We start from the raw sequence: 18,742 nt of genomic DNA, 5'->3' as shown, positions 1-18,742 counted from the left end.
CTCCCAAAACTATAAGAATGGCTTAGATGGCAGGTAATAGCCATTTTTAAAGTATATTGAATTAATATTTGACTGTTGTTATGGTCCTCTCTAAATTAGACAGGCAGCACCACCTTGTGGCGGACTGTCACAAGCGCTGGTGTTGACAATTACATGCCGGTGACAAAACACCAGCTTAAATTAAGCACTGGCTGCACCGCTTGGGAAGAGGCCATAGTGGTGCCTGTACGTTCACAGGAGGGCCTTGTACAGGCTGTGGAAGACACAACCTAACCTTATGAAAACTGGTCTAGGTGGGAGTCAGAGAAAGCACCTCCCCCCCCTCCCCCCAGGAGTCTGAGCCCCAGACCAGGCACAATCCGAGGGAAGCATCCCGGGAGCCCCTAGGGATGCTGTAGAATGATGGGCTTTCACAAAACAAGCCTGCTACTTGTGAGGCTGGAGCCAGCCGAGGGCCATTGTTCCTCAGTAACTCACTTGCCAGACCTTCTGGCCCCATGAGAAATCCATGCCCCCCATAAGGTGGACACTGTTTCACTCACTTCTGATGTAGAGGGAACATGGTGCTGTTGCTTAATTGTTGAGATTAATAATATCATTTCATTAGATTTAGTTTTGGGATTCTATAAAAAAGCCTTTTAGTAATATAAATGACTATGAAAATCATGAATTAAGTTTAGTGATTGGTACATTCTGCATGGTATATGTTTTCAATCCATATCACTGTTTTGTTGGAAATCGAGATATTGACAGCAAGAATATCATGGGACCAGAATATTGTGTCAAAGGTTTCGAGAACCAAAGTATTGAGAAGGTGAGTATATATCAGGAAGTAGAGATTTGCAATTCTTCACCCCATATCTATGAACCTTGAAGATATATATTATCAGTCCCCAGGCCCAGCTCTCCCCATGCCTCTGCACTGCTCTGCTTGCTCACCGTTTCCAAGCAATTTCTCCTGCTTTTCCTTAAAGTTTTTTGTACTGCTTTCTCCTCCTTGCCCCCTTTTTCTGAGTGTTTTCTCCTTCTTTTGCCTCGTTTTCATTGTTTCCTGTGAAACGCAGCCTGCAACTCCAGTGCCTTGAGACCCTCATGGGTAATTTGCCATGCTTTATAAATCCTGACTGATCAAGGCACATATATGTGGAGTTTATATGAGGTAAATCTATAATTCCCTATATATACTCACCTTCTCCAAATGTTGGTCCTCCAGAGTTTTGAGATGGTGTTGTGGTTCCATGTCACTTGGAGTCAATATTAATGTGCAATACCCACTTTTCGGGAGTTCCAGGTTTGGGTACATTATAGTGACTTGTTCCCCCCTCCCACATCCCCCTTTAGTAATCGAGGGGTCTCTCTTTCATTTCATAGATTATAATGATAATGATAATAAGAATAAGAATAATAATAATACACATTTATAAAGCGCAAACAATCTCCCGTAAGGGTCTCTAGGCGCCTGGGGCCATCGGGAAGATTAAGCAAGCTATTGCCCAGAGTCGCATGGTGCTGGGCTAACCTGCCGCCGGAGCCGGGGATCGAACCATGATCCCCAGATTCCAGCATCAGTCGCTCTGGCCGCGGCGCCACACCTATCCCCCTGATTAACCTGTCGATTAACATTCCAATTGAACAGAGCAGTGGGGTTGCAAATCTCGCCTTGGTGCCAGTCGACAACCACTACCACAACCTCCCCTATGCCTCCCAGAGCATCATTCTATCGTTATTGAGTCTTATCTGGTCCGGGCCCCCAGCCTCCACCTCTCACCCCAGCTGAGAACCCAGTGTGGAAATATCTCTTCTTTTGTGTCTGTCAACACTTGGCTGCAGTCCAGGCCAGCTCATGGAGGCTGCAAACTAGACCTGGGCAGTGAACTCCGCTCCATTCGCAGGGTTTTCTGAGTTTTCTGCACTCTGCATTCCGCAGAGCTCGCAGAGTGTAGAAAACTCCTCTCCAGAGTTTTTCCTCGCGTGCGCTCGCCAACTGTAAGTTGGTGAGCGCGAGGTGCCACTCCGGTTGAATTTCTACCCGAGCGGCAGGAAGATCAGCGTGAACTGCAGTTCGCACCGCACTGCGCTGCATGCGGAACTCCGCAGAGTTTTTTTAATCACTTTGCAGAGTTCTCTACAAACTCCGCCGAGGCCTACTGAGTGCAAACCAGCTCTTGCACCTGATTGGCTGTGATCTGAAAGGGATCGCATGGATCCCGTGCAGACTGAAGACTGAATCTATCCTTCTTCCCTGTAAGCCTGCGGTGCACTGTCCCTTAGAGCAGGTACCCCAGAGCCCCCTTGCAGCATTGAAGCTGGCCCTATGTGGCCCTTGCCCTGATGGTGATGTCAGCTGTCCATCTCCTCTGGTCCCAGCCAATCCTGGAGAGGTCCGCTGAGCCCTGTTGCTCTGCCCGCCTCCCAGGAGTGCCTGTTTAATGCAGCATTAACCCTAACAGCCAAAGAAAACCACGGGCCCCCAAATTACCATTCCTGCAGCCTCCCTGCCCAGGCTGCGGGGGGCCTGCCGGACACTGGGGTGAACAGCGGAGGAGGGTGCGAGAAGGGTGGTGGTGCCCCTGCCCCTGTTGGTACCAGCAGAACCGGCCTACCCGTGCCTGCGAGCTGCTCAGACAGCTCCTGAGCTGTCCACGGTGCTGAACTCAGCTCTCGAGCTGTCCACGGTGCTGAACGCAGCTCATGAGCTGTTCACGGTGCTGAACACAGCTCATGAGCTGTCCACGGTGCTCAACGCAGCTCCTGAGCTGTCCACAGTGGTGACCGCAGCTCCTAAGGTGTCCCAGTGGTGACCGCAGCTCCTGAGCTGTCCACAGTGGTGACCACAGCTCCTGAGCTGTCCGCGGTGCTGAATGCAGGACCTGAGCTGTCCATGGTGCTCAACGCAGCTCCTGAGCTGTCCACGGTGCTCAACGCACCGCTCATGAGCTGTCCACGGTGCTCAACGCAGCCTGAGAGCTGTCCGAGACAGCTCCTGAGCAGTCTTACACCTCCTGTGCTGTCCACGGTGCTGAACTCAGCTCATGAGCTGTCCACGGTGCTGAACACAGCTCCTGTGCTGTCCACAGTGCTGAACACAGCTCCTGAGCTGTCCACGGGGCTGAATGCAGCTCATGAGCTGTCCATGGTGCTGAACTCAGGTCCTGAGCTGTCCGTGGTGCTGAACGCGGCTCATGAGCTGTCCACGGTGCTAAACGCAGCTTCTGTGCTGTCTACGGTGCTGAAACAGCTCCTGAGACGTCCACGTTGCTCAAACTGCTCATGAGCGTTTCAGGGAAAGTGTGGGAACAGTATGCTAAGGGACTGTACACCTGCGAGACAAACCAGCCCACCGCAGGAAGCCTTGTGTGGTCCAAGGAGGCGGCGGAAATTATCGAACCCGAAAGTGCCTCGACAGTAGGTGTAAACTCGACCTCCATCGGATCGTTCACAGAGATGGAGGTACTAAAGTGCCTCAAGGCCATTAGAACTGATGGCGCTCCAGGCCCAAATGGGATTCCGGCCCAGGTTCTGAAAACTGCCTCAGCCTTTTTTGCATCTAGACTCACCCCTTTATTTAACCATTCTTTTGCCACTGCAATTTTGCCATCCTCTTGGAAAGGTTCCATTCTATTCCCTATCCATAAAAAGGGGGACCACACGAACCCGGCCAATTACAGGCTCATAGCCCTCCTCGACATAGAAGCAAAGTTATATGCCCGCCTTCTTCTCAGGGACTTGGAGAACTGGGACGACATTCTTCCACCCACACAGACCGGCTTCAGGGCTCACAGCTCCACTCTCGACAACATCTTAGCCCTTTCCTACCTCGCGAAGAAGGCCAATAAGAGGAACAAGCCGCCCCTGTTCTGCTGTTTCATAGACTACTCCACAGCCTTTGACCGAGTGAACAGGGGCCGGCTCTGGGCAAAACTTGATTCCTGGGGGCTACCACAGGCTCTGCTAAAAGCCCCACAATAACAACTGCAAGAATTGACACCAACTCGGGCCTCAAGCAGGGGTACGTCTTGGCCCCCATGCTCTTCAACTTGTATACTGCGGACATGGGGTCAGCTCTGAACGCAGGTCCTGAGCTGTCCGCGGTGCTCAACGCAGCTCCTGAGCTGTCCACGGTGCTCAACGCAGCCTGAGAGCTGCCCGAGACAGCTCCTGAGCAGTCTTACACCTCCTGTGCTGTCCACGGTACTGAACTCAGCTCATGAGCTGTCCACGGTGCTGAACGCAGCTCCTGTGCTTTCCACGGTGCTGAATGCAGCTCCTGAGCTGTCCACGGTGCTAAACTCAGCTCATGAGCTGTCCACGGTGCTGAATTCAGCTCCTGAGCTGTCCACGGTGCTGAACACAGCTCCTGAGCTGTCCACGGTGATGAACGCAGCTCCTGAGCTGTCCACGGTGCTGAACGCAGTCTGAGAGGTGCTCGAGACAGCTCCTGAGCTGTCTATGCATCTCCTGGTCTGTCCACGGTGCTGAACTCAGCTTCTGAGCTGTCCACGGTGCTGAACTCAGCTCCTGAGCTGTCCACGGTGCTGGACGCTCATGGCAGCCTGTTGGTCCACAAGAATTTCGGAGGGCTGCCCGGGCCAATGAAAGGACTGCCCAAGGCCCAGTCAGCGCCACGGGGCCCGTGGAATATCTAGCAAGCAGTGAAAACTTTCGCTTTTTTTAATTCATTTTACCGTCCTTTCATTCTCGCGAGATTATCTGTATCTAATCCAGGGTCGATCGTCTCTCGAGCACTGCTCTGTTTATACCATAAGCTGGCTGTACTGGCGGTCCCTGCACCTCACCACCCTCGCATCCTGCCCTGGCTGCCCCTACATCTCACGGCCCCTGTATCCTGACCTGGCTGTCCCTGTATCTCACACCTTCTGTATCCTGACCTGGCTGTCCCTGAGTCTCACACCTTCTGTATCCTGACCTAGCTCTCCCTTAGTCTCACACCTTCTGTATCCTGACCTAGCTCTCCCTGAGTCTCACACCTTCTGTATCCTGACCTGGCTGTCCCTGAGTCTCACACCTTCTGTATCCCGACCTGGCTGTCACTGAGTCTCACACCTGTGTATCCTGCCTGGGCTGCCCCTGTATCTCACACCTTCTGTATCCTGACCTGGCTGTCCCTGAGTCTCACACCTGTGTATCCTGGCCAGGTTGCCCATGTGTCTCGCTCCTTCGGTATCCTGACCTAGCTCTCCCTGAGTCTCACACCTTCTGTATCCTGACCTGGCTGTCCCTGAGTCTCACACCTTCTGTATCCTGCCTGGACTGCCCCTGTATCTCTCACCTTCTGTATCCTGACCTGGCTGTCCCTGAGTCTCACACCTTCTGTATCCTGCCTGGACTGCCCCTGTATCTCTCACCTTCTGTATCCTGACCTGGCTGTCCCTGTATCTCACACCTTCTGTATCCTCATCTGGCTGTCCCTGAGTCTCACACCTTCCAGATCCTGATCTGACTGTCCCTGAGTCTCACACCTTCTGTATCCTGACCTGGCTGTCCCTGAGTCTCACACCTTCTGTATCCTGACCTGGCTGTCCCTGTATCTCACACCTTCTGTATCCTGATCTGGCTGTCCCTGAGTCTCACACCTTCTGTATCCTGATCTGGCTGTCCCTGTATCTCACACCTTCTGTATCCTGATCTGGCTGTCCCTGAGTCTCACACCTTCTGTATCCTGATCTGGCTGTCCCTGAGTCTCACACCTTCTGTATCCTGATCTGGCTGTCCCTGAGTCTCACACCTTCTGTATCCTGATCTGGCTGTCCCTGAGTCTCACACCTTCCAGATCCTGATCTGACTGTCCCTGAGTCTCACACCTTCTGTATCCTGACCTGGCTGTCCCTGAGTCTCACACCTTCTGTATCCTGACCTGGCTGTCCCTGTATCTCACACCTTCTGTATCCTGATCTGGCTGTCCCTGAGTCTCACACCTTCTGTATCCTGATCTGGCTGTCCCTGTATCTCACACCTTCTGTATCCTGATCTGGTTGTCCCTGAGTCTCACGCCTTCTGTATCCTGATCTGGCTGTCCCTGAGTCTCACACCTTCTGTATCCTGACCTGGCTGTCCTTGAGTCTCACACCTTCTGTATCCTGCCATGGCAGCTTCAATAGCTCACATCCTCTGTGTCCTGGCTGTACCTGTGTTCTGGTTGTCCCTGTATCTCACACCTTCTGTATCCTGACCTGGCTGTCCCTGAGTCTCACACCTGTGTATCCTGTCCTGGCTGCTTCTATATCTCACACCCTCTGTCCTGTACTGTCTGACCCAGAATCTCACAACCTCAGTATCCTATCCTGGTAGACTCCGAACCTTACATCCTCCGGCAGCTTCATTGTCTCACACCTGAAGCATCTGGTACTGGACGTGCCTGTTACTCGCACCCTCTGTATTGTACCCTCCATCTCACACTCTCTGTATCCTGTCAGAACACTCCTTGTATCACATACCCTGTGTCTCCTACCCAGGAGACTGTTCCTTTAGCTCCCACACTCTGTATCCTGTACTGCTGTCTCTGTGTCTCACACTCTGTGTATCCTGTACTGCTGTCTCTGTATCTCACACCCTCTGTATCCTGCTCGGGGTCTCTGCGGCAGGCACATTGACTCCCAGGGACACGTCGCAGTGATACAAACGTGATCAACAGATCACTGCAGCAGGTGCATTACCCAACAGAGCTATGTTACTCGTAATCTTCCATGGGGCCTTCAGCCGCACACACAGGGCCTGGATTGCCAAGGGAAAGGTACACTTTTGAGTAAGATTACTAGTGCTTGTTCTTCCCACTCTCCACACAGAAAAAGATGGAACTGTCCTATTTCTTTGTGTGCCAAAACATAAAGATACAACTAGTAAATGACCTTTGGGAATAGCAAACAATCCTAAACTTACACAAAAGTGAAAGTTCAGGTGTGTGGGGGAGGCCCAGAGCCCTGCAGAAGCTCAGTGGTGAGCTGGAATCTGCAGCTGGGCGCAAACCGCTGCTCTGCAGGTTGCTTTATCATAACTGCAGCAGGTGCACTGTCCCATTGAGCTACCTAACTGGACCTAGAACCTGTGAATTCAGGATGCTCGCGGATCTCTGCACTATTGGTGTTTCAGCCTCGGTCCTGGACGGCTCAGACATTTCTGCATCAGGCGCATTCACCCACTGAGCTCTCTAGCTGGGACCCCGGCCTATCTAATGCAGCGTTGAGGCAGGTCTGGGGTATTCACTTCCACCCCTCACATGCATTGCAGGGACTCCAGCCTAGCAGCTGCAGGATACCCCCGGCTCTCCGCAGCAGGCGCTTTCACCCACTGAGCTCTCTTACTGGGACCCCGGCCTGTCTCATGCAGCGTTGAGGCAGGTCTGGTGCAGCCGCCCTCACCCCTCACATGCAATGCAGGGACTCCAGCCTATCAGCTGCACGATACCCCCGGCTCTCTGCAGCAGGCGCATTAGCCGTGAGGACTACCCTGCTGCCTGATACAGATGTTAGGCCCCGCCCCCTCTCATTAGTGCGCTGGCAGCCCCCACGGCCAGGCAGGAGCGGCGCTGGCTGGCGCTGTTCAACAGATTGGCGGAAGGTACTGCACTCTGCCATCAATATTCACCCCCCCCCCCCCTCCGGGCCCCTCCCCCCGCCCTCCACCGTCGCTGAGGCAGCGGAGAGCCCGCTCCGTCCTCCGCAGCGCTGCTGATCTGTGGGGCGCACCCACCGAGGGAGGCAGCACCCCTTTTTATTCAGAACCCCCCCCCCACCCGTGTCAGCCCTGCACCCCCCAGGACCCCCCCTCCCCGGGCTCGGATTCGCGCGTCTGGCTGCAGCCCCCGTCCCCGCATCCCTCGGGCACCACCTGCGTCTGCATCGGAATTGGAGGGGCGCATTGAAAAGGGGGGGCTGCTGTGCGTGCCGGCGGGCATCGACCCCCACCTGTCCGCTCCGTGCAGCCCCCTCCATCGGATTCAACATCGGGGGGCCCCGTCTCCAGATCCCCCCCGCCCCCGCTGGCGGCAGGATGGTGATGGGCGTGAAGTGGGGGGCCCCCAGCGTACTGGGCCCCCGGCAGCCGGACCCCCCCCAGCTGGGGTGAACGGATGGATCACTGAGCCGAGCCTTGAGGATTATTTTTTGGGGCCCCCCACCCTCAGGCGAAGAGTTGGGGGGCCAAGTGGAGCAGAGTTAGTGGGATTGCGGAGCCCCCTTGAGGGGTCCCCCCCTCAGGAGCGCCCCGGGGGCCCCCCGCCGCCGCCATGGGATGCAATATGTGCGTCATGCAGAAGCCGGAGGAGCAGTACAAGGTGATGCTGCAGGTAAGAGCCGGGGGGGGGGGGGGCGTCGTCCTTGGTAACAGCATCCGGTGCTGTGGGAGGGGGGGGGGGCGGCTCCGGGGGATGCAGCTCTGCAAATGGAAGATTACATTATATTATATTATATTACATGTAGGCCACGCGGGCAGGTGCTCGAGCCTTGCAGACTGGCCCAGCCTGGGTACCCCAGGCCCACACACGGGGGACCCCCCCCCCGCATTGTGCCAGGTCTGCACCCACAATGCCCTGTCAGCAGTTCTGCAGGACACACCTGCACTGGTGTCCACAGAGGGCAGCGGCGCCCCCTGGGGGGGGGGGGGGGGGCTGCGACAGAGCCTCTGCCCTCCATACCTGGGGAGGGAGGGGGTGCCAAGGTGTGCATGGATGAGGGGGGAGACCCCCGGCGGGCACAGGCATGTACAGGGGGTCTTCAGGGGGAGCGTGGCACATGTCCCGGGCACTTCAGGGGGTGACGCCTTTTATTGGACGAACTGAAAATAAAAAAGATGAGAGAGAGAAGAGCCGGGAGAGGAGGAAAGAGCGGTATCCATAGCAATAGAGAGACGGGGGGGGGGGATACTTACAGAGAGGAAGGGATGGGGGGTCTGAGATAGACTCAGAGGCGTGGAGAGACGGGGTACAGAGAGAGGGGAGCACAGAGTGATGGAGGAATGCATATGTGTGTTTGTGTGTCTATTTATGCATGTATATATGTATATATATATATATATATATATATATATATATATATATATATATATATATATATATATATATATGTGTGTGTGTATATATATAATATATATATATATATATATATATATATATATATATATATATATATATATATATATATATATATATATATATATAATATCTCAAAACAAAACCCTTTCAGGCATAGAGTGACGCATAAATATATATATATATTCATACCCAGAGACTAGAGAGAGATATGGAAGTTGGAAGGAATGCTTCTGTGTACGTGTGTGTGTGTGTGAGGTTTATTGTGGGTGTGTGAGGGTGATTGTGGAGTTTGAGATGTACCCAGGAATGGACAGGCAGGAGGCAGAGAGGGGTGGAGGGAGAGGGGTCGACTGAAAGAATATGTGTATATAGAGAGAGTGAAAGGGGTCTTGGCGTCTGAGAAATATAGCAGTACGCAGGCATCGGCTGACAGAGGTGGAGACAGAGGATGGTGGAGAGAGGGAACAGAGAAAACAACAGGAGAGAAGGCGGCGGAGAGAGCCGTGCAGAACAATAGAAAGAGAACTGGGAACAGCTGGACAGACAGAGCCCGGCCTGGATTAAGAGATAAAGCAAATGCAGGGCGAACAGGGGAGGTGGGGAGAGAGCAAAGGGGTCGAGAGATGCACAGATGCGCGTGTTTATACACACACATATATATATATATATATATATATATATATACATACACATATATAAGAACTCACGTTTGTTTTGTGCACCACACAATACAAACTGCACTGCCTGTGTTGCTGGTGGTTGTTTATCGAGAGGCAGCCCTTCTCACAGCACGGCTGCACGCAGCCGCAATCCACCCGCACGTGAGATTGGACACAGGCGGGTGGACACCGCACAAGTGGCTGCGACTGGTGAGGCATTTAAAACACACAACGACACACAGCAGCGTTACTGTCCTCATTCCGAGGACGGGAGGGGCGTTTGTGGATGCTTTCATTATACATAAATGTGTGTGTGGGTATGACTAGGCAGATGCTGGGAGTGTATTATGCAACGTATTACCAGCCTTGAGGGTCCTCATAAGTGATGATTCACGAGAAGTGAGGCCTCGAGTGCCCTCGAGTGAGCTAGGATGCCCCCTCTAGGGTATTACATGCCAGATTACCCTTTATGCATACCCATGCGTGTTTAATGCCAGGCTGTTTTTTCCTATGCATTTATATTTATCAGAACACAAGGGCTTAAACATGGGCAGTGAAATATATCACAATAGCTAGGCCTTGTGAGTCTGACACTGGCTGTTTTGTTCTGTAAAAATGAATCTAAAATGCAGTCTGCGAGGCAGGAGGCAGGAGGCAGTGTTTTCTGACGTCAGTCGCCGTGAACGGCGCTCATAACATGGGATTTGACCGTCGCACTGTAGGGATTAATGTGTGAGTTTGTTTTATTACTGAACACTCGTTCCAAACTACATGTGTTAATGGGCTATTTGGGACACATTTTTTTTCACTGGCAGGGTGCACGCTTAACACAGTCTCATGCACACACACACACTCTTTCTCTCTCTCAAACACACACACGCACGCACGCAAACACACACACACACTCTTTCTCTCTCTCTCAAACACACACACACACTCTGTCTCTCTCTCAAATACACACACGCACGCACACAAACACACACACACACTCTTTCTCTCTCTCTCAAACACACACACGCACGCACGCAAACACACACACACACTCTGTCTCTCTCTCAAACACACACACACACTCTGTCTCTCTCTCAAACACACACACGCACGCACGCAAACACACACACACACTCTGTCTCTCTCTCAAACACACACACACACTCTGTCTCTCTCTCAAACACACACACACACTCTGTCTCTCTCTCAAACACACACACACACTCTGTCTCTCTCTCAAACACACACACGCACGCACGCAAACACACACACACTCTTTCTCTATCTCTCTCAAACACGCACGCACGCAAACACACACACACACTTTTTCTCTCTCTCAAACACACACACACACTCTGTCTCTCTCTCAAACACACACACACACTCTGTCTCTCTCTCAAACACACACACACACTCTGTCTCTCTCTCAAACACACACACACACTCTGTCTCTCTCTCAAACACACACACGCACGCACGCAAACACACACACACACTCTGTCTCTCTCTCAAACACACACACACACTCTGTCTCTCTCTCAAACACACACACACACTCTGTCTCTCTCTCAAACACACACACACACTCTGTCTCTCTCTCAAACACACACACGCACGCACGCAAACACACACACACACTCTTTCTCTATCTCTCTCAAACACGCACGCACGCAAACACACACACACACTCTTTCTCTCTCTCAAACACACACACACACTCTGTCTCTCTCTCAAACACACACACACACTCTTTCTCTCTCTCAAACACACACACGCACGCACACAAACACACATACACACTCTTTCTCTATCTCTCTCAAACACGCACGCACGCAAACACACACACACACTCTTTCTCTCTCTCAAACACACACACACACTCTGTCTCTCTCTCAAACACACACACACACTCTGTCTCTCTCTCAAACACACACACGCACTCTGTCTCTCTCTCAAACACACACACGCACTCTGTCTCTCTCTCAAACACACACACACACTCTGTCTCTCTCTCAAACACACACACACACTCTTTCTCTCTCTCAAACACACACACGCACTCTGTCTCTCTCTCAAACACACACACACACTCTTTCTCTCTCTCAAACACACACACACACTCTGTCTCTCTCTCAAACACACACACACACTCTGTCTCTCTCTCAAACACACACACACACTCTGTCTCTCTCTCAAACACACACACGCACTCTGTCTCTCTCTCAAACACACACACACACTCTGTCTCTCTCTCAAACACACACACACACTCTGTCTCTCTCTCAAACACACACACACATTCTTTCTCTCTCTCAAACACACACACACACTCTGTCTCTCTCTCAAACACACACACACACTCTGTCTCTCTCTCAAACACACACACACACTCTGTCTCTCTCTCAAACACACACACACACTCTGTCTCTCTCTCAAACACACACACACACTCTGTCTCTCTCTCAAACACACACACACACTCTGTCTCTCTCTCAAACACACACACACACTCTGTCTCTCTCTCAAACACACACACACACTCTGTCTCTCTCTCAAACACACACACGCACGCACACAAACACACACACACACTCTTTCTCTCTCTCTCAAACACACACACGCACGCACACAAACACACACACATTCTCTTTCACGCACACAAACACTCACACACACATTCTCACTCACTCTCACACACACACCCTATGTTTGTGAGTGCTTTTGTTGTACAAGATAGTAAATTACTATGGGGTAACCCAGTATCCCTCAGAACCTGGGCGTTATACACAATGTCAACAATGGTTCTGTTGGGCAAAACATTTCTTTTCGTCTTCATGTATTATTTCATCGGTTTCTTAAGCTGCAGTATCAACTTGCTTTCAATTTATCGAAAAATAAATATGAAAATGCAAATCCAAAAACAACCAATAGGGTATGAAATGAATATTTTATGAATTCAAATGTCTTTCATAGTAACCCTGCATTCAATATATACATTTATAAATTCTACAAAAATGGCGCATCAGAATAGAGTGATAGTGACATATTAGTGCAGTGAATAGCTGTGCAGTGAGATTGTAAACAGTGAAATATATACAAGTGAAAGAACAATTGAGGTTAAAAATGTGGCCAAAGCAGTATTCAATTGGAAATGTTCCTATATGCCACTACAGTTGGCAATTGTTCGTGGAATATTCCGTATTGGTCCACAGAATTCTTTATCCGTCGACGTTTCGACCCTAATGGCGCCCGATTCGTGGGTCAAATTGGGTCTTCATCAGGACTGGGGGATTGTGGTTAGATAGGACTGATGTCGCCTCTGGGGTGCCCGTCTGCGATATGGGGCACAGACCCAGACCTCCACCGGTTCAATGGCAGTATACTCTGATTCCAGTGGGTATCGATGTATTTGGTCCAACTAGCGTTGCGGCGTCCCGTTTCCTTCTTGCTCGCAGCGCGATGCACCCGTCATTCAGCTCTCGGCTTGTGAAACCAATCACTTCCGGTAACCTTGTTGTACAAGAAGCAGTGAAACAAAAGGAAGGAGTTGTTACTTCACGAGTGTGACATAATTGACGTGAAATATGGATTGTTTCACCTGGCCAATATTTGACCTGATTCCCCTCCCTCTGGGTCATGAGTCTGAAAGGAGAACAGCTCAGTCAGATAATGACCACCACAAACCACTCTCCAGAGCGCTAGCATTGCCTGTTGCTTCATTAGAAACCTCTGCATCGACCACAACCTGCACATTGTTATTGCAATCGGGGCCTATTGTTAGCTGAACAATGCAAGGGCGGCTTCAACATGTGGGATTTCTGCAGAGCTAAGGCGCGATTTAACAAAGCAAAGGTTCGTTCCTAACACACTGCAGGGCAGATTTACAAGCCCCTTGCGCCACTTTTGCATCACTTTTAAGACCTGCCCCAACTGGTTTTAATTTCTGAATATACCAGCTCTCCTTTTCTTTCTGCTTTTGTTACCTGTTCCATTCTCTACAGTTTGGGCATACATGAGAAATCGACAATAGTTGTATTTTATTCAATCCTGGTAACTCGTAAGTACCCTAAAAGTGTACGGATACCCATTGTTTGCCATCTTTATTTTTAATACCTCATATGGATTCTTTCCACCTCTTTTTAAGACTTGTTCAGTTGATCCAGCAAATCAATGTTTTATTAAATATAGGCCTTCCGGTTTTATGATAAGTCTTTTTTAATATTTCAATCTGTATTTATCCATATTTATTTATGGACTATCTTATTGGTATTTACCTACATTTATTTTGAGTTTTGTAAACAAATGAAGTTGTAACTTATATTTTTCCACATTTATTTAACTGATCAATGCTCACTCATACTTCCATGCCGGGTTGCTTTAAGAACATTACAAAGCCAGATATTGTAAAACAATGCATCTACATGAACATGTAAGTATTATTCAACAAGTATACATTGAGGCATGCAGGTATTTAAAGAGACCCATTCTGTTTTTAACCTCTCTCTGCTGTCAATCTGTGCACCTATTGGCCTGGAATTCTCGAATGACAGCATGGAGTCACTCAAAAGAGGCCCACTTATCTGTACATGTCTGCTTTTAAAAATGAACACAGGTGGGAAATGCACTATTTTCTGTCTATATTTATCTGTAAAAATCAGTACAAAATTGAGAAGTGGGAGCCTTAGTTATAAGGTAGACACAAAAATTAAAAAATGACTTTATACTAAGAGTTCTTGATTGATCAAAGTTACCAATCTTCGTAGTTTCATCGGGTGCGTATCCCGATAGGGACCAACCATATGCAAATCAGCCTTAGTCCTGCTCCACGAGGAACTAACCAGTCCAAACTGCTACCTCAAGTCCCTCTGAAAAAGAAATTACATTTTCAAAATAAATTTTAAGTGATAAATCACCCCATTTCGTACAGCCCTATTTCACTAGCCCGATCTATAGAAAGGTTTGACACCAACAGTTTCAGGAGCCACCCAGCACTTTGTGTTTTAGGAGAATACAGAAGACTACTTCCCCTCCAAAGCTTGGAACATGAGACCCCCTTAGGATCCGCCCAGTTAGCTTCTTGGCAGCTGCAACGTCCCAAATCCTGGAGGTGACAGTCTGGCATGGGACTGGTGGTCCGAAGCCCACCTCTGCGCTCCCCTTACATCATACGGCAGGTCGTCAGGAGTCCTGGTCCTAAACCTGTTCACAGAGTCACACTTGTCAACTCTATATACATTGAGGGACACTCAAGATACGGTTGGCCAACACTGGCTGGCCAACATACTCCGTTGACTGTATGCAGCAGAGTTCCAGCCTGAGACCACTTCTGGGGGCTGGCAAGGAGCTCAGAGTACACAAGGTCACCTCGAGTTGTACCACTTCCCTCCAGACACGCAAACCCCCCTCACCCGTTGGTTGAGGTTTGTGGTCTCAGGTCTGTGGTCTGTGGTCTGTGGTGAGTCAAGGCCCTGGGTGGGAAGACGCTTGTGACCCTCAGGGTGAGGGGAGTCTATAGCAGTGTACCTCCCTGCCCCTCAAACTGGGCATAGGTGGTCTTGGAGGAGCATGGCTCTCTCATCTTGTAGCCTCAGACAATACTCCACATCAGGTAAGGGCTGGCCAGGGGTCAGCGGTGCCCTGCTGTAAGCCTCTACCTTGACCTTACCACGTGCTTTCGCAAGCCAGGGTGAAGCCATGTGCACATGTGTACGGTGCTCATTTCTCCCTGGCTACTTTTTGACGCTCGCCCCAGCTCTCACCGTCTCAGTAGCTGCTGCTCTCTCTTCCAAGCCACGCCCCTCTGCAAGTCTCTTATGGAACTCTGGGTTTCATAACTCAATGTCTATCTGTCCATCCACCCATTCCATCCACTCACCCACCCATCCATCCATCCATCCACCATCCATCCATCCAAGCATCCATCTATCTATCTATCTATCTATCTATCTATCTATCTATCTATCTATCTATCTATCTATCTATCTATCTATCTATCTATCTATCTATCTATCTATCTATCTCCCTATCTATCAGTCTATCTATCTATCTATCTATCTATCTATCTATCTATCTATCTATCTATCTATCTATCTATCTATCTATCTATCCTTTAAAACCATGTAACCATCTCCATGTGTGCAACCCTTCCCATCCATCCATCCATCCTCCATCCATCCATCCATCCATCCATCCTTCCATCCATCCATCTATCTATCTATCTATCTATCTATCTATCTATCTATCTATCTATCTATCTATCTATCTATCTATCTATCTATCTATCTGTCTGTCTGTCTGTCTGTCTGTCTGTCTGTCAATCTATCTGTCTGTCTGTCTATCTATCTATCTATCTATCTATCTATCTATCTATCTGTCTGTCTATCTATCTATCTATCTATCTATCTATCTATCTATCTATCTATCTATCTATCTATCTATCTATCCTTTAAAATTATGTAACCATCTCCATGTGTGCAACCCCACCCATCCATCCGTCCATCCATCCGTCTGTCCATCCGTCTGTCCATTGGATAGGTACCAGCTGACATATGACCGGGACCTATCTTGCCATCAGGGGGCTCTAACACACCTCATGACCTTCCAGGCTGAAGGCCGAGAGTTTTGTAAATGTTAAAATCAAACGAAACGGCAATCCCGGATCATAACTACACATCACCTGTTGAGTTTGTAATTTACGTTTATTGTCATGTAGTTAGTACAATAAATGCATTTATCCAACAGGGAAGTGTTTAGTGAAAGCGAAAGGTTGGTGAAAAGCTGTATGGCACCATTTGATTGGCTGGAGGACAAAGGAGAGAACCATATTTACACATCAAGTTAAGAATGCAGGGGCAGATTTACAAGCCCTTGCGCCACTTTTGCGTCACTTTTCCCATGTTGAACAGATAAAGAATTTCATGCCATGCCTATAATTTCAAATCCTCATACCCAGATGAAGTCTGAATCTAGGGGAACTAGTTAAATATACACAACCTAAGTTGCTGTTCTGTCGCCTGGAGAAAACATATCAACTCCCAAAAATGTCTGAGCCCTCTTACCTTGATAAACCACAGGATTGGAATTTAAAAATCTATGCAAGTAAACCAAGTGTTATAATACCAAATGTATACGCCTGGAAACTCTCCTTTGTTTACCTTGTCAATGAGTATAGGCTGATCTTTGATCTATTGATTATATCCTTGGACATGGTATGCACTATTTGTTGGTCCTGAATGAAGATTCAATTTGGTCCCATGTGTCTCTTGTCTATTACCATAATATTAAACAAAAGAAAACTGTACCACAGGGCAACGAGTGAAGGCTCATGGTACATTGAAGCAAGGGCGCATTACCTGACTCTGAAAAACTTTAAAACATTGGTTTCAATAAGCAGGAACACCCAGGAACAGGAGTTGAACTATCCCTTATTCCTTTTGTCAATTGGTGATGATATAAATGTTTGACCTGTTGGTATTATCTTTGAAAATATAATGCAAACTTTGCTGATTCTGAATGAGCATTTACATTGGCATCGTATATTGTATAAAAAATATTTTGTTTAGTACTTGTAAGTTGATATTAAATGCACGTGCAACTAATTGAGCACAACTAAAACCCTGGCTTAACTAAAGAAAACCAAGGTTGCTTTGATCTTTTCAGAGGCGAATACTTGGGTGGGTACTCTGGAATACAAAATATGCCTTTTAAATTCGGTTTGTGTCAAGTAAAGATTTAGGTTGGTTTAATAATTTATTTAACCATACTCATGTTCAAAAAACATTTTAAAAAGCGTTTGATATGATTCGGAACGCAATTCATCAATTACAAATTGTGTAGAAGACGTAAAGTGAGTACACACCAATCCAAAAGGCCTTATATTGTTAATGTTAAGATGTGGTATATATTTTCTTTAAAAAAATGCCATTAAAAAAATGATGAAAATAGTTTTTCTTGCCTTATCATTTACAACTGCCTTGTCATGGGCTACAAGAACAAGTGAAGGACGACATAGTAAACATTCATTTTATCACTCTGTGAATATTGTGGGTAATAATGTATTTAATTTTTCCAGTACAAAAGGAATTGATTTGAGTAAATGTTGCTCTGCTTAGAGAACTGTATACAATTCAAATTCCACTGATTTGAGGCACAGTACACTGAAGTTTGCTGAGGTGCAGCAGTTCTTTAATATAATAGGAGCCCCTCATTGAAAGAATAGTTGTCCCCATAAAGAGGATTTTGGACTTATTAGTACAGTTTTTGCTATTATTTGTAATATGAATGTAGTTAATATCTTATCTTAATGGACTGAACACGTGTTTACCCATTGAATTGTAATGTTAGATGCCTGTTAAAGAATTTGCAACCATAGTCTGATTTGTATTTATATATAATTTATCTGTCATCATAACTTAAAGACATTACCTTTTTTTGAAGAAAACAAAGGTAGATGTCGTGTTAATCTTGAAAACTAGAATTAATTGAAAGTGAATACCGGTAAGCATCTCAAATGTCGGTTCTATCTGCCTTATGCTCTTGGTATGAGTGACCAATTCGTATATTTAGACTGACTGCCATTAATGTTCTGTATCAAATATATGGCCTAGAATGGAAGATGTGGATAGAAACCATTAACTTTATACAACTATACAAGAGGTTATGAGCCAGACTGACTGGCAGGCCCCTCCCACAATGGACTGGTTTCAGATCTACATGGGCTGTATATATGTAAAGAGTTGGATTTGAAAACATGAAACACTTGTATGGGACTAGTGAAGCTGTCTGTATGTGATGACAAGGTTACTCAGTGCTTTAGAAGCCCTCCACTGAAGGTCGCTTGGGGTTGTCGAGGCCCTCTTCTGAGGGTTACCCAGAGTTGTTGAGGCGCTCCTCCGAGGGTCCCGCTGTGTTGACAATGCCCTCCTTTGAGGCTTACTCGGTGTTGTCAGTGCCGATACCCAATGGTCATTCAGTGCTGTCAATGCCCGCCTCTCTGGGTCACTACCTGTTGTTAATGTGCTTGTCCAAGGGTCACTCAGTGTTGTTG

The 18,742-nt window shown here is 48.3% G+C and overlaps 1 protein-coding gene across 1 annotated transcript in view; it reads left to right on the top strand.

The window, feature by feature from the left end:
* Positions 1-8,123: 8,123 nt before the first annotated feature.
* Positions 8,124-18,742, top strand: part of PDZD4 (PDZ domain containing 4) — a 425,221-nt gene continuing 414,602 nt past the window's right edge. The window contains exon 1 of the mRNA XM_078664117.1: positions 8,124-8,302. Coding sequence (XP_078520243.1) covers positions 8,243-8,302 — 60 coding nt within the window. The 5' untranslated portion in view covers positions 8,124-8,242. The remainder of the gene's footprint in view (positions 8,303-18,742) is intronic.

This window comes from Lissotriton helveticus, chromosome 10 (genome assembly GCF_964261635.1).
Source record: "Lissotriton helveticus chromosome 10, aLisHel1.1, whole genome shotgun sequence".
NCBI lineage: Eukaryota > Metazoa > Chordata > Amphibia > Caudata > Salamandridae > Lissotriton > Lissotriton helveticus.
The sequence above is the reverse complement of the archived record's forward strand: the minus strand, read 5'-3'. Positions and strand labels throughout refer to the sequence as shown.